General features: G+C 43.2%; 1 protein-coding gene across 1 annotated transcript in view; it reads right to left on the bottom strand.

Annotated features, from left to right (window-relative positions):
• The window catches only part of AR (androgen receptor), a 197683-nt gene extending 186257 nt beyond the window's left edge, over positions 1 to 11426 (bottom strand). Inside the window, exon 1 of the mRNA XM_025986825.2 lies at positions 8676 to 11426. Within this exon, the coding sequence (XP_025842610.2) occupies positions 8676 to 10237 (1562 nt within the window). The 5' untranslated portion in view covers positions 10238 to 11426. The remainder of the gene's footprint in view (positions 1 to 8675) is intronic.
• Between the last annotated feature and the right edge of the window lie 3498 nt (positions 11427 to 14924).

The following is a 14924-nucleotide window of genomic DNA, read 5'->3' as shown; positions in this document are numbered from 1 at the left end:
GACTGGAGGGTACTGCTGAAAAAACAAATAAATTTCAACCTCTGACTTGAGTTCACTAGTCAGTATCTTTACAGAGTTACCACTTCCTCGGGTTTGTAATATCCATTAAGACTTATAATCTGAGCAGCCCATGTGGCTCAGCAGTTTAGCACCGCCTGAGACCCGGGATCGAGATCGAGTTCCACATCAGGCTCCCTGCATGGAGCCTGCTTCTCCCTCTGCCTGTGTCTCTGTGTCTCTCATGAATAAATAAATAAAATCTTTAAAAAAGGCCTATAATCCATTGCTAGAATTCAATCATGTCCCCACTAAATCCATAAAGGATAAGAGGCAGTCACAGGTATTACTGCTGACCAATGCAGCCTACACTGATCCATCCTTTTTCAAATGTCTACATTTAAAAAATATGTGCCATACCATCCAGCATCTCATTATACTGGCATCATATTAGAGTGTTGCCATCCTGTTTTGTTTTTGTTGTTTTTTTAATAGCTAGAGACTCTTTGAGGGAAGTGACCTCAAGATTCTTCTGAATTGTGTCCACTTTACCCTCACCTCCACACACAGGTAGACATATGGCAGTGATTAAAGAAAAGTGGTTGATTGATGTGTAGTTGTTTTTATTTTAAGATTTTATTTATTTATTCATGAGAGACAGAGAGAGAGAGGAGCAGAGACATAGGCAGAGGGAGAAGCAGGCTCCTCTGGGGAGCCTGATGTGGGGCTCGATCCTAGGACCCCAGCATCATGACTTGAGCTGAAGGCATATGTTCAACCACTGAGCCACACAGGTGCCCTCTGATGTGTACTTTTTAAAAATCACTTTAGTAGGGTCATCTGTAAAGAGAGCAAGGTCATGATAGGACCTGTTAGTGGCCTACCTTTATCAGGACACGATAGCTGCAGCTGATTAGATATGACCCTTAGCCTAGAGTATTAGTGAAGCCAAAGCTCAGTCCCTTTATAAGTATATTATATCTCTGCTTCATGGTTATAGAGTCCATCCCTGAAAATAAGCCCAAATTATATGAGAGTAAATGAACCATTTCCTCATCTAGAAATATACACCAGAAAGAATGGTGGCATTTACTTTATCCAAGGGACAACACATAAAAACATAAAATTATGACTCCAGCTGTTTACACAAATCTAAACATAAGCCAAATACGGCTAGTTATTTTTTTGGCCTAGTTTGCATTTGTTACCTCTTCACGCTAGTTTTGTGTGTAGAAATTATTAATTCCTCACCTCCTTGCTAGGAGAAGCAGTAGGTTTCTTTCCTACTGTTCTCTAAAGACCTGATAATTTTAGAGACAATCTTCTATTCATTCAGAAAAGGGCTAGCATTACCAATTTCAATTTACAGCTGAGGAAAATTGAGAACAGTGTCCCTATGCAGCCTTCATGTAGGATGAGACAAACTATGCTTTAACTTTAGTACAGCAACGGAAACCTTCTGCTTCTTAAATCCCAGAGGTGTTCCGAACTCAGGTACTTTCAGCACGGTTGTAGAATCCTAGGTCAATAAACAAAAATCAATTCTAACGCTATATGCTGGCAAGGAACAATTTAAAGGGGATATAAGGAAAATTATTTCATTTACGGTAGCATTAAAAATTAAAATATTTAGGAATAAGTCTAACAAAAGCACAAAATTTATACTCTTAAAAACATTGTTGAAAAAAGAGCTAAATAAATGAAAAGACATCCCATGGTCACAGATCAGAAGGTTTAACATAGTTAAGATGGCAACACTCCCCAAATTGATCTATAGGTTCAGTGCAACCTCTATCATAATCCCAACGGGCTTCTTTGTAGAAATTAGCAAGCTAATCCTACAAATCAATACAGAAATTCAAGGAACCCAGAATATCCAAAAAAAAAAAAAAAAACCTTAAAAAAGAACAAAGTTGAAGAGTTCACACTTCCTCATTTCAAAACTTACTAAACACCTACAGTAATTAAGACAGTGTAGTACTGGTAGAAGATCAGTGGAATACAATTCAGAGTCTAGAGGTAACACTTTACGTTTATAGTCAACTGATTTTATAGGGTACCAAAACAGTTAAATAAGGAAAGATTCCACAAATGGTGCTGTGATGACTGTACAAATGGTGCTGTGATGACTGCACCATTTGTTGATAATCTACATGCAAAAGAATGAAGTTTAAGCCCTACTCATATCTTGAATTATATAAACACTTAAAATTGGTCAAAAACCAGTTAGGAAGGAAACCTAGGTGTTAATCTTTGTGACCTTGGATTAGGCAAGGCATTCTTATATGTGACACCAAAATCACAAGCTGTCTAAGAAAACAATAGATTGGGCTTTATCAAAATTTAAAATGTTTGAGCTTCAATGGATAACATCAAGAAAGTGAAAAGACAGCTCATAGAATGTGATAAAATATTCACAAATCATAATTTGTTACAGGACTTGTATCTAGACTACATTAAAAAAACTCCTACAACTCAATAATAAAAAGACAAATAATGCAATTAAAAATGAGCAAAGGTTCTGGATATTTTTCCAAAGAAGATATACAAAGAGCCAATAAGGAAATGAAAATATGGTTAATATTACTGATCATTAAAGAAATGTAAATCAAAACCATTTTGAGATATGACTTCACACACATTAAGGACAACTTATAATTAAAAAGACAAAGACAACACATATTGGCAAGATGTAGAAACAGGGAACCCTCATATATTGCGAGTGAGATTGTAAAATGGAGAAGTCAATTTTGAAAACAGTTTGGGATTTCCTCAATAGGTTAAACACAGAGTTACCACAGGATCCTGACACTCCATTCTCAGGTATGTACCCAAAATAATTAAAAATATTATGTTCACACACCCACAAAAATTTGTATGAATTTTTATGAATGTCCATAGCAGTATTGGTCATAAAAGTCAAAAGGCGGTAACAACTATTAATGTTCATCAATTGATGTATAGGTAGATAAAATGTGATACATCCATTTAATGGAACATTATTTAGTTATAAAAAAGAATGAAGTACTGATAACTGATTTGACATAGACGAACATTGAAAATAATATTCTATATGAAGGAAGCTAGTCACAAAAGATCACATATAGCATGATTCAATTTAAAGGAACTATTAAAGAAAATAAAGGAACTGTTAAAATAAGCAAACCCATAAAGACCAAAAGTAGATTGATGGTTGATAGTTGCTCTTTTGGCAGGAAGGATAACTGCTAAGTGATTAAAATATTATAGAATAGTGATGACGGTTTCCCGACTCTTAAAAACCACTGAATTGCACACTTTTTAAAAAAGATTGTATTTATTTGAAAGAGAGACAGCAAGCATAAACAGGAGACTGCACAGTGGCAGAAGGAAAAGGAGAAGTAAGAAGTAGGCTCCCCACTGAGCAGGGAACTGGACTCTGGGCTTGATCCCAGGACTCCGGGATCATGCCCTGAGCCTAACAGGGACACTTAACAACTAAGCCACCCAGGCACCCTGAACTGCACATTTTAATGGATGAAATATATATATATATATATATATATATATATATATATATTTTAAAAATATATATTTTAAAAAGTTTTTTAAATATATATATATATTTCTCAAGTAACTAGCACGTTAGAGCTATAAGCTTATCTGGATGAGCCACTCTCAACTCTACTGTGGCCTGCAGGTTGGCAGCAGGAAATGGTTTAAGGAAGAAAGGGTGGCAGCACCCCTGAGTGTGCAAGGAATTGTGCATAATTCACAGTCCTATCATTTCTGCGTAACAACCACTGAAAGTAGCCCTTACTGAGCAAAAATCTAAAACATTTTCTATCGGGTGGGAAGCCTGGAGGAAAAAAAAGCTGAGAAGTGCTGCTCTAGAGAAATTTTTCCACAGAGTAAACAAACGTTATAGAAAACTCCACTATTTCTATACCCTCAACTAGCAAAGGTTTGTTCACTAAGCATCTTCCCAGCCTACTCAAACTTACATGAGTGCTAGCCAGTGAACTATAAGACATTGGGTCTTTTCTTTTAAAAAGGTGCTAGTAAATTTGAGATTTCATAATTCTCTTCAATACAACAAATGCCAACCAATACTGGTAACTGTAGAGAACGTTACGAGCAATGAAAAAAAAAGTCAGCTTTGTGTTTAGGATGAGGATCACTAAACTCTGAATTCAACATTTCAGAACTTGATGAAATGCTGGTAGGGGAAGCCTCAGGTAGAATAGTTTCTTCAATATCTTTCTTTGTTTTAATTTTTTAAAAGATTTTATTTATTTATTCGTGAGAGACAGAGAGACAGAGACAGACACACACACACAGGCAGAGGGAGAAGCACGCTCGATGCAGGGAGCCTGACATGGGACTCTACCCGGGTCTCCAGGATCAGGCCCTGGGCTGAAGGCAGCGGTAAACTGCTGAGCCACCCAGACTGCCCTCTTTCTTTGTTTTTAAATGATTACATAGCATCAGCATATTTATCCGTCCAGCCAGACACTTCTAACAAGCACACACACACACACACACACACACAGATTTAGGTCTTGCTTGTCAAAGTGTGGTAGATGTCTGACCCAGCATAATCTCAGTGAGGGTCCAGTTATTTTCAGGCTTTGAGAAAAGGTTACCAAAATGGCCAGTAAACAGAGACAGAGATCAAAAGAGAGAGAGTGAGCAGCTGGCAAAATACTTCATTAAGTCACCAAGTCCTCACGACATCTAGTTCAGCTTCTCAGCAACTACTCATTCAGGCTCTAACCTGAAGCTAAAAAAAGCCCAGCTATTAATTTTGCAATCCCCTCAAGTCATCTAGCCTTAAAAGAGAGGTGCTGAGGTTGATCTGATCGGTTACTATCCAGATTAAAAAAAGAAATCTTTAGGAGGATGCCACAGGTGTAAGTGAGGAAAATATCCTGAAAACAAGAAAGAAGTGTCTATGTTTCCATTTAGCTAAAAGCATGAAAGGAGAGAAATGAAAGAAAATTTGGGACAAGGCAGCACTCGATGAAGCTGCAGACAAAGAGAAAATGGTGGAGAGGTAGGGGGGTGGGGAGAGGTTTCCTTTTACCTCTCTGACCAACCTCAAAAAACTTGATTTTTGTTTTCTTTCTATTTTTCAGAATAATGATTTCAGGTTTGGTTATAAGTCCCTTGCTTGCCACACCCAACCTACATTTTGTTCCCTGTTTGAGCAGATTTACAAATTGATATCATCAAGGGGAAAAAAATAACAAAACTGTCCAGTCCTTAATTCCGACTCATAATCCCATGAAGAGCAGTCACAGTACAAGTAAGAGTCAGAGACCTAAGGATTCATTGTTTTGAATGTGTATATGTAGACCAGAGGAGAAAATTATTACAGGGAAGAAAAACACTTTAAAAAAGAAAATTAAATGCACCAACAAATTCAATTATTATTATATCAAGGTTTGCAACTCAAAGAATGAAAGTCTGATCAGGTAAAATTAGCACTGGCAGAAAGTGTCCCAAAGTGACCCTGCAATTGGAAGGCTTCAAGCTTCTTGGAAAATAGCTCTTACTGATGTTAACCTTTGGCAGAGCTAAAAGAGATACTCTGAGGAAGACCAAGAGGAGCCTTCCATCAGCACATCTTACATATATTTCCAAATGAGGTATCACCTAGTGTGGCTATTTGGTTCTCTGGTTCTGATCACTGGTACCCAAACGTAACTCACTAGTTATTTGCTGACAATGGAGAAAGGATGCTTATTTACAGCATACTGACTCTCAAGAACTATGGACAGAAAGCATCAGACTATCTTGGTCCCAAAGCAAAATTCTGCATTACAAAACAAACTGCTCCTTGCAAAATAGTCATAAAAATGTGTTTGATAACTAAAGATGAGAGAGGAGATGGAAAAGGGAGTAATAAAATGCCTTCTTTTTAAATAAGAGGAAAAAAAGCAGGATTTGCCGATCTCAAAGCACTACAGAAATAATAACTGTTATAAAAATCAAAACAAATTACCAAGAGAAAAATTAAAATGTTCTTTTTGCATCTGGATAATTAATATCTAAATCCCAACTTTAATTCCTGCACAAGCTTCCTTGGGTCTCTACTCCCATCACTTTTTATTATTCCTTCTGTTCAAACTACATGCTAAATTAAGTTTTTTTTAAGGACCACCTTCAGTTTCTCTCCTTCATCCTTTCTCCTTTCAGCAGAAACATTGTAGATATATAAGAACACAGAGTTATTCCAAAGGTTACTAAAGTAAAAGCCCCCCCCCATTAACTAATGTGTATGAACACACACACACAATTGGAAAAGGGAGGAATCCAACATTATTGGAAGCCTCTAGAATTCTTAGATTTTTAACTCAAATTTTTAACTCAAATTTGGCATATAATGCCAATGTCCCGTCTGCAATACAGACAGGAAGTTCTGGCTTTGGCTTAAAAAAAAACCCTTGCCTTTCACCAAATTGTGCCCCAGTAAAGTGAGAAAGAAAGATAAAGTAGGAAAAGGTCAACTTTTAGACTGGGATTGGTTGCATTCTGATGAAATTGATAAATCTTAAAAAAAAAAAAACTGACTCAACGATTTTCTAAGACCTGGGATAAAATAACCTAGCTTACTGCCCACCTGACAGGAAGAACTTTTTGCTTTCTATGGCTACTGCCTAAAAATCTCAGGTTATGTTTTCAAGGAAACACATCCCTTAACAAATATGTGGAATTGTTCATTTCCTATTACCTGAGTTAATTGGCGGGGGGGGGGGGGGGGGGGGGCAGTGCAGAAGAGAGAAGGTTCCAGTTTAGCATCATGGTTATGTCAAGAAGTACCTTAGACATCTCCATCCCTCAAAAAACTTCACAGTAGAACTAACTACCAACAACACTAGGGGAAAAAAAATTAACCCTATCAAATAAATCTGTTCTTATAAAATGAAGAAAACCTTTTATGCCATGGTATAACCAAATTGCAAAAATAATTTTTAGAAAAAACCCAAACTAACTGGAAAACGTTTTGATGATATAAATAAACCCTTTGAAAATCCTGTAAGCCAAACATTAAAAATCTAATAGTAAGATGTAAAGGCTGGTAACAAGCTGTTTCTTCAATAGCCCAGAAAATAATATTTTACAAAATCCTATCCTCTTTTTTTTCCCTAACACTGTTCTATCAGTCTTCCAAGAACAAAAGCATCGGTGAAAGGAGGCAAATTGTTGGATTTAAGTCACTAAAGATGCTAATAAGGTTAACAAGGAAATTTTGGAAAAGTCACAGATAAAAAAATAGCTAAAGAAAAACATAACAAGACAACTCCAAGGGGACATCAGCACCCAGCACACCTGAGGAGTTAGTATTGGTCAGTATTCCCTCCCTCACTGAGATAAATTAGTATCTTTGTTTGGAGGGGGGAATCTTCAACATGATCTCCTCAAATATGGGAGGCTCAACAAATATGGGAAGAAATCTTTAATAAGCCAGATGAACTTGATCACCATTTTTCTCATTAAAAGTCATGGGCAAGATTATGGCTTACAAGTCCCTACCAGTTCTTACCAAGTTTTTTAAAAGTAGCAGCTCATATCTTAAAATGCAAGCACATCTACTATAACATTGTGTGTCAACTATACTTTAATTAAAAAATGCAAGCATGTTCTTAAAATGAAGGAATATATTAAAGAGCCTCACTCCTCCCTCCCAAAAGTAATTTCTGAGCACAATGGAATAGCAGAAAAGTCCTTTAAAAAATTTCCAACACTTTATAAGTCAGACTCAGGTCTCGCAAAATTATCTATTAAAATAACATTCTCCTCTTTTGTGGATCTGATGCAAACTCGAAGTGGGAGGCTGTGAATCTGCTGTACTCCAAAGAGAAAATAAACACTTTATAAGAGAAAACCGACCCAAGTAGCTATTTCCAACATGGTCAACCTGTGAGAGCAAATATTGCCCAGTGTTTACGAAGAAATAAGTTGTCTGCTAGTTTTCCTCTACCTTTGCCCACTCTACTCCTGCCCGGTTGGATTCTCTTTGCTGACTTCCAACCCTGGGGCAAATCCTCAGTTGTCCCAGAGGAAGGAACTTCATCCTATCTTCACACAGCGGTCCTCAGAACCCAGAGAAAGACCTTCTTCCCCTAATCCGGGCACCTCCATTTTATCTCTTTGGAGGAGGCGGGCTCAGAAAAGTTTAGGCCAGTCCTTTTGCCTCTAACCTGCCAAGAACAGCCACAGGCTGGGAGGCAAACCCTAACACACTCTTAAGAGGTGAAACTGCCCATATTTCCTGTGCAGGTTCTCAGATTTGGGAAGAGGGAGGAGAAAAAGTACTGGAGAGCTTAAGAGCTTGAAGGTGGCCCTTACTATTGGATTTAAGTTTGGAGCCTTTGGGACCTGGAGCACCATGAGGTATTGAGGATTTTAAGAGGCTGGAGGTGGGGGAGGTGTTGTTAAGGTATCTGGAAGGGCACACAGCAGCATCCAGGGCTCTTGGTGGTGGGGAGTGGGGCACACGGTGGGGTTTCTGAGCACAAAGGTCTTCTCTTTGGCAGGCTAGAAGTACCCAGAAGGCTCCAGATTCAGGGCGGCCCTTTTTATGGAACACTGTTGAGCTCTCCCAGGGGCAGAGTGTTCCCACAGGTAGAAGAGAGATACCCCAAAACACCGACCAGGGTGATTCAAAGATATGTCGAGGAGGAGAAACTTACCGCATGTCCCCATAGGGTCCGGAGTAGCTCTCCATCCAGGAGCCCATCTCGCTTTTGACACAACTAGGACTTGGAAAGGGCACTCTGCTCACCACACCGCCCGGATACCACACATCAGGTGGAGGGAAGTCACCTTCCTGGCCCGCCAACCCCTGAGGTGGCCGAGTGTAGCCATAGGGGGCTACAGATCCCCCCTCGCCTGCACTGCCGCCTCCACTCCCGCCGCAGGGCCCATACAGCTGGCTTTCTTCTGCTGTGAAGAGAGTGTGCCAGGAAGAGGAGGTGGTGGCCGAGGGTGAGCCCGAGCTGGGTCCTGCTGCACCCGCTCCGTGCAGGCTCGCCAGATCCCCGTAGCGGCATTGTGCCGCTGCAGCCGCCCAGGCGCTGCCATAGTCCAGAGGGTTTTCCAGCTTGATGCGGGTGTGAGGATGGGGAGGTGGTGGATGGGGAGGCGGCCCGCCTAGGGAGAGCGGAAAGTTGTAGTAGTCTCGACTTTGATAAACTGCCGCTTCATCTAGTGCTCCAGACTTATAAAGAGACAGGGTGGATGGCATCTCAAGTGTTCCGGAGCCCCCTGCTTCACTGCTGCTCGAACAGCCCAGGCCGTCCCCATCCAATCCTTTCGCATAACCTGCCTTGAAAGGGGAATATTCAGCAGTTTCTTCGGTGCCCTTGCCCGGGCCGTCATCCAGCAGAGAACCTTTGCATTCGGCCAGCGGGGCGCAAGGACGTACAGCGGGTGGACCTCCCAGGAGCGGGGCGTACATACAATCCCCCCGAAGCTGTTCCCCAGGGCTCAGATGTTCCAATGCCTCCACACCCAAGCCCATGGACACCGACACTGCCTTACACAACTCCTTGGCGCTGTCCGAGATGGTCGAACTGCCACCTAGGTAACTGTCTTTGGAGGAGGTGGAAGCACCGGCGGCCTCCCTTGCTCTCCCGCTGCTGCTACCTTCTGATACTACCTCCTGCTGTTGCTGCTGCTGCTGCTGCTGCTGCTGCTGCTGCTGAAGGAGTTGCATGGTTCCGGCCTCGCTCAGGATGTCTTTAAGATCGGTGGAACAGCTACTTAAGCCCGGGAAAGTGGGGCCCAGCAGTGACAACGTGGATGGGGCAGCTGAGTCATTCTCGTCCGGTGGTGCTGGATGCTGCTGCTGCAGCCCCTTGCCGGTGGCCGAAGCCACTCCAGGCTCTGGAACGCAGCCGCTCTCCGGATGGCCCTTGGAGGCTGACCGCTGTTGGGAAGGCTGCTGTTCCTCATCCAGAGCCAGGTAGCCTGTGGGGCCTCTGCTCTGCGCTTGGGGAGAGCCATCGTCACCCTGCTGTTGCTGCTGCTGCTGCCGAGGACTGGTCTCCTGCTGCTGCTGCTGCTGCTGCTGCTGCTGCTGCTGCTGCTGCAAATGGGCACCGGGAGGTGCTGCACTCACGGCCTCAGGGTGCCTGGGGCCCGGGTTCTGGATCACTTCGCGCACACTCTGGAACAGGTTCTGGAAAGCTCCTCGATAGGTCTTGGACGGCGGCCGGGGGTAGACCCTCCCTAGCCCTAACTGTACCTCCATCCTTGGGCTTGGCTGACTCTTCCACCTAATTCCTTTATCCCGTTTCCCCTTCTCTAGCCTAGAAGAGTTCAACAGGCTGCGATGCGGTCGTCGCTGCAGCTAGCTGCCCACCAGCGGGAAGCTCCTGGGAAGAAAACTTGCAGGAATAACCACGCAAAAAGCACTCTGACAGCCTCAAAGTCTCCTGCACAGTAAAACGCGGTGGGCACGATCTGCCGTGCTAGGCTCACAGTCTGTTCCTGAAATCTTGGGAGGGTAGATTCAAAAGATGCCCAAGTCTTGAAGGAAACAAAACAAAAACAAGGGAAACCCTCTACCTTCCAAATTCAGTATCCACTGAAGCAGGTGCAAATAGGAACCGGATTATTTTCTTTTTGTTTTATCTTGGGTTTGGGGGTTTGTTTTGTTTTGTTTTGTTCGGATTTTGTTTTTGTTTTGAATTGTCTATGGAAGCCCTGACCGCCTTTTCATTATTTGGTCTCTGGCCCTGCAAACCGGGGGGGGGGGGGGGGGGGGTGGGGGGGGTGGGTGGGTGGGGGTGGGGGGGGTAGGGGCGAGGGAGGGGGAGAAGGAAAGGAGCTGCTGGTACAGAGGAAGAAGGTAAAGGAATGAGGGAAAACTGGGGGCCAGCCCCGCGTACCACCTAACTAGCCCGGTCCCAGCGGCAGTGCTGAAGCGGCTCACTGGTAGTCTGGCTCCCCAGAGCCGTCTTTGCAACGTGCAGCTAGCTCGCCTGTTCGCAGCCAAAGGGAGTTACCTCTCTGCAAACTCTGGCTGGCCTCGCTGGGCGGACTTGGGGTGGGGGGGGGGGAGTAGGAGGACGGGCAGAGAGAAGCCGGCTGAGGCAGCAACAGGAGAACCGTGTGGGGGGGCGGGTGGTGGAAAGAAGGAGGACAAAAGCAGCCGTCAGTCCTACCCGGCACTTTCCTCGCTTCCTCCGAGTCTCTAGCTGCTTTAAAAACTTCACCGAAGAGGAAAGGGCAGCTCTGGGGCGGCGGCTCCAAGCCGCGGCGCTGCAAGAAGCGTTGGCTGCTGCGGGAGCCCAGCTGGGGTTGACGCGGTACGTCCCTTCAGCTCCTGTCCGACACTGGAGCGGGGAGTTCGGTCGCTCTCCTCTGTTGCCTCTTCTGCCTCCCGGCTAGCTTGGGACCCTCCAGCTCTCCCCGCACGCTGGTTCCCTGGGATCTCCGAAGGGGCGCTAGGAGGTGGAGAGCAAAAGCAACAGTTTGCTAGTCGGGTCCCGCCCCCGCCGGGCCGGCCTCCTAGCCTTCCCACCTCCTTTCTCGCTCCCCTCCCCTTTTTTTTTCTCCCCTCCCCTCGCGGCGCGCTATTGCACGGTGGCTTTGGAGAAATGAGTGCTGGCGAAGCGTGGGTGAAAGCAGGAGAGGGGAGCTTTAGCCCAGGAGGACCCTAGCTCCCTGGATACCTCTTACTTTTCGGGACCAGGCTTTACATGCCAGAGCTGAAGCTTTAACCCGGAGCTTTATTTTGAGGACAGTGCTAAGTGGAGCTCCCTAAGGCCAGCACTTACAGATTTGGTTCCGAAGTCCAATCTCAAAACACTCTGCTTGTGTGTGAGGGGGAAGGGAGAAGGTAGCGGCGACAGGAGTACCAGCGTGTCAGGCGAGGGGCTATATGTTCAAAGCAGAAAGAAGCGCAGATGGGAGGGCCTCCTCCAAACTGAGGAAGAAGCTATGGACAAAGCAGCTGATACTTGCTGAAACCTTCCAAATTTCTCCTTAGGGGTATATTGGGCCTTGTGGCATGATGTCAGTTGCACTAGAAACCCTCTGCCTAATAACCAGAGGACAACTCTACCCTCTTCTCTTCCTGTGTGCCTATTTGCCTCTAAACATACACTTCTCATCTATCCAGACACGCAAAGGCAAAATCACCCAGATAAGCAGGCAAACACATAAACACTAGAAACACTAGTCATGTACACAGGGACCTCGATTTTGTCCAGGGTTTTGCAGACATTTGCTCATATACTGGCACTTGCTTTTCCAAGTTGCCTTTGCATATTTTAAGCTTACAAACTGCACTATTCAAGGGATGGAAGCTACATAGGACTGCTTTTCTTCCTCTTGGTGGACAGCCAGGAGTAGGGAGTGAAGTGGGATCTTGAAATTGCTTCTTTATGGAGGAGACACCGTAGTATCTCTCTAAAGATGGAGAAGCAGGTGAGGATGGAAGAGAGGAAGAAATGGCAGGGTAGACCTATGGGAAAGGAGGTTTCCCTTTGTGTCAGCGGGGGCCCTTGGCCTTCCTAGCTTTTAAATTTCTTATACCTCTAGATTTGGGCAGGGTCTGTCCCTCCCAGAAGGCTGGTGGAGATTTTTTTCATGGATCTCTTCTACTTTTTACTGGGTCTACAGAGTCTTATCTTGTTCACAGCCAAGCGTCATGGGCATTTACTTACCCTCACCAAAGAAGGTAACTTGATCTAAGGGAAGGAAGAGTGGGCATGATCAGCTCTGTTTTCCAGACGAAGACATTGAAACAAGGGCATAATTTGTTCTATGTTCCACATTAATAGAACCTAAACTAGTCTTCCATCTCATTGCTATTTTAGCTAGATTAATCAATGTCAAGGGCACTTGGGCAAGAGCTATAAATGAACCTTCCAGAATGCAAAGGCCTGAGGAGCTTTTTACCTGATGTGGTGAAAATTATACCTTGGTATTTTAATGGCTTCAGCCTTGCCTGGATATATCCTAAATATACCCCTTCCTTGCCCTTTTTAGTGAGGAATCTTACAAATCATCCCTTATGGTAAAGAAGCAGTCTATTCTTAGAGATATCAAATTGTAATAAGGATAATTTTCAATTCCTCACTGTAATAGCTAACAGGAATATGTAATTGAAGTGCACAGATATTTTGAAAATTTTATTTGAATAATTATTACAACCTCTAGTTCCACCAAAGCTTTTAACTAGGATTGCTCAAAGAGAATTGAGTCAGCTGGACTGATGAGAAAGCAGCATGGAAATAACATAGGTCTCAGAGCCAGAAGAACTGTCTACAGACTGACAATGAATCTCTTCCAATTCCTCAGCTTCCGTTTCTTGCCCTGTGAAGTGGGAAGAGGAGAAGGCAGAGCCTGAACTAGAAGGTCTTTCTGACACTGACAATTAGAGTGCTATGACTGACTGGATTTTTCTTCTTATTTACACCCAATAGGGGGAGGGTGTTGGGGGGTGCTAATCTTAGTGAAATGCCCAACAGATAGGGTAAAGAAGCCTTAACAAATTAAGTTATGAAATAATTCTCCAAAGTTGCCCATTCAATAAATGGCAGCCCAACAGACATTTAAACCCAGATCTGAAGGACTCCAAAGTTCACGTTGCTTCTAGAATGCCAAAATTGTCTTCATGGTTTTGTCATCAGAAAATTGTGGCCAATAATACTTACCTTAGAAGACTGAAGTGGTAGTTAAAGAAGATGATGGGACAACTTAGTAAACAGGAAAGCACTCTACAAATCTAAAGAATCACATTGTTATGTTTTAGTTTTAAAGGGGTGCTATCGCAATGTCCACAATAGCCAAACTGTGGAAGAAGCCTCAGTGTCCATCGAAAGATTAATGGATAAAGAAGCTGTGGTCTATGTATACAATGGAATATTACTCCGCCATTAGAAACGACAAATACCCACCATTTGCTTCGACATGGATGGAACTGGAGGGTATTATGCTGAGTGCAGTAAGTCAATCGGTGAAGGACAAACAGTGTATGTTCTCATTCATTTGGGGAATATAAATAATAGTGAAAGGGAATATAAGGGAAGGGAGAAGAAATGTGTGGGAAATATCAGGAAGGGAGACAGAACATAAAGACTCCTAACTCTGGGAAACGAACTAGGGGTGGTGGAAGGGGAGGAGGGCGGGGGGTGGGGGGGAATGGGTGAGGGGCACTCAGGGGGACACTTGAAGGGATGAGCACTGGGTGTTATTCTGTATGTTGGTAAATTGAACACCAATAAAAATTAATTTATTTAAAAAAATAAATAAAGGGGTGCTATCAACATTTATATCATTGTCAGGAAAAGCTAATACTGTGAACATAATAGGGTATCTACTTTATTCTGAATTTTAAACTCTAATCTCCCATTTCATCTTATTTTCTTTCTATGCCTTTAAAAAAGATCAAGAGACACTGTTGAATATTATATAAATTGTGTGCTTGTACCATCTTTTTTCTTCTTTTTCTTCTTCTCCTTCTCCTTTTTCTTTATAGTTTCTTAGCAACCAGCTTAGCAACCAGAGGTGTCCTCTCAGGTCATGTAAGGTGAAGGTCAGTTTTTGCCATGGGTTTCCTCTGTAATTTCAAGGGAGTTTTGTTAATGTAATTCTTCCTAGCTCCTTGCTTTGGAAAGCCAGGATGAACTGACCTTTGGAAAATGGTGGACATTCTCCAACTCCTGTAGGTTTTATTTCCTAAATAGCTCACAAATCTGCCCAGTTTTCTTCATCTATGCTACTGCCAACCTAGTTCAAGGTAGGTATTTTCCTTTCTCACCTGTACCACCATAAGTGGTCTCCATCTTTTTCACTCTTACTTTCCTACAAGTCAGTCCTGCATTGAGCAGCCAGAGGAATTTTTAAAATTTAGAGTTAAATTTTTAGGGGATCCCTGGGTGGCTCAGTGATTTGGCACCTGCCTTCGGCCCAGGGCATGATCCTGG

This window comes from Vulpes vulpes, chromosome X (genome assembly GCF_048418805.1).
Source record: "Vulpes vulpes isolate BD-2025 chromosome X, VulVul3, whole genome shotgun sequence".
NCBI classification, from domain to species: Eukaryota; Metazoa; Chordata; class Mammalia; order Carnivora; family Canidae; genus Vulpes; species Vulpes vulpes.
This window is presented reverse-complemented; position numbering and strand designations above follow the sequence as displayed.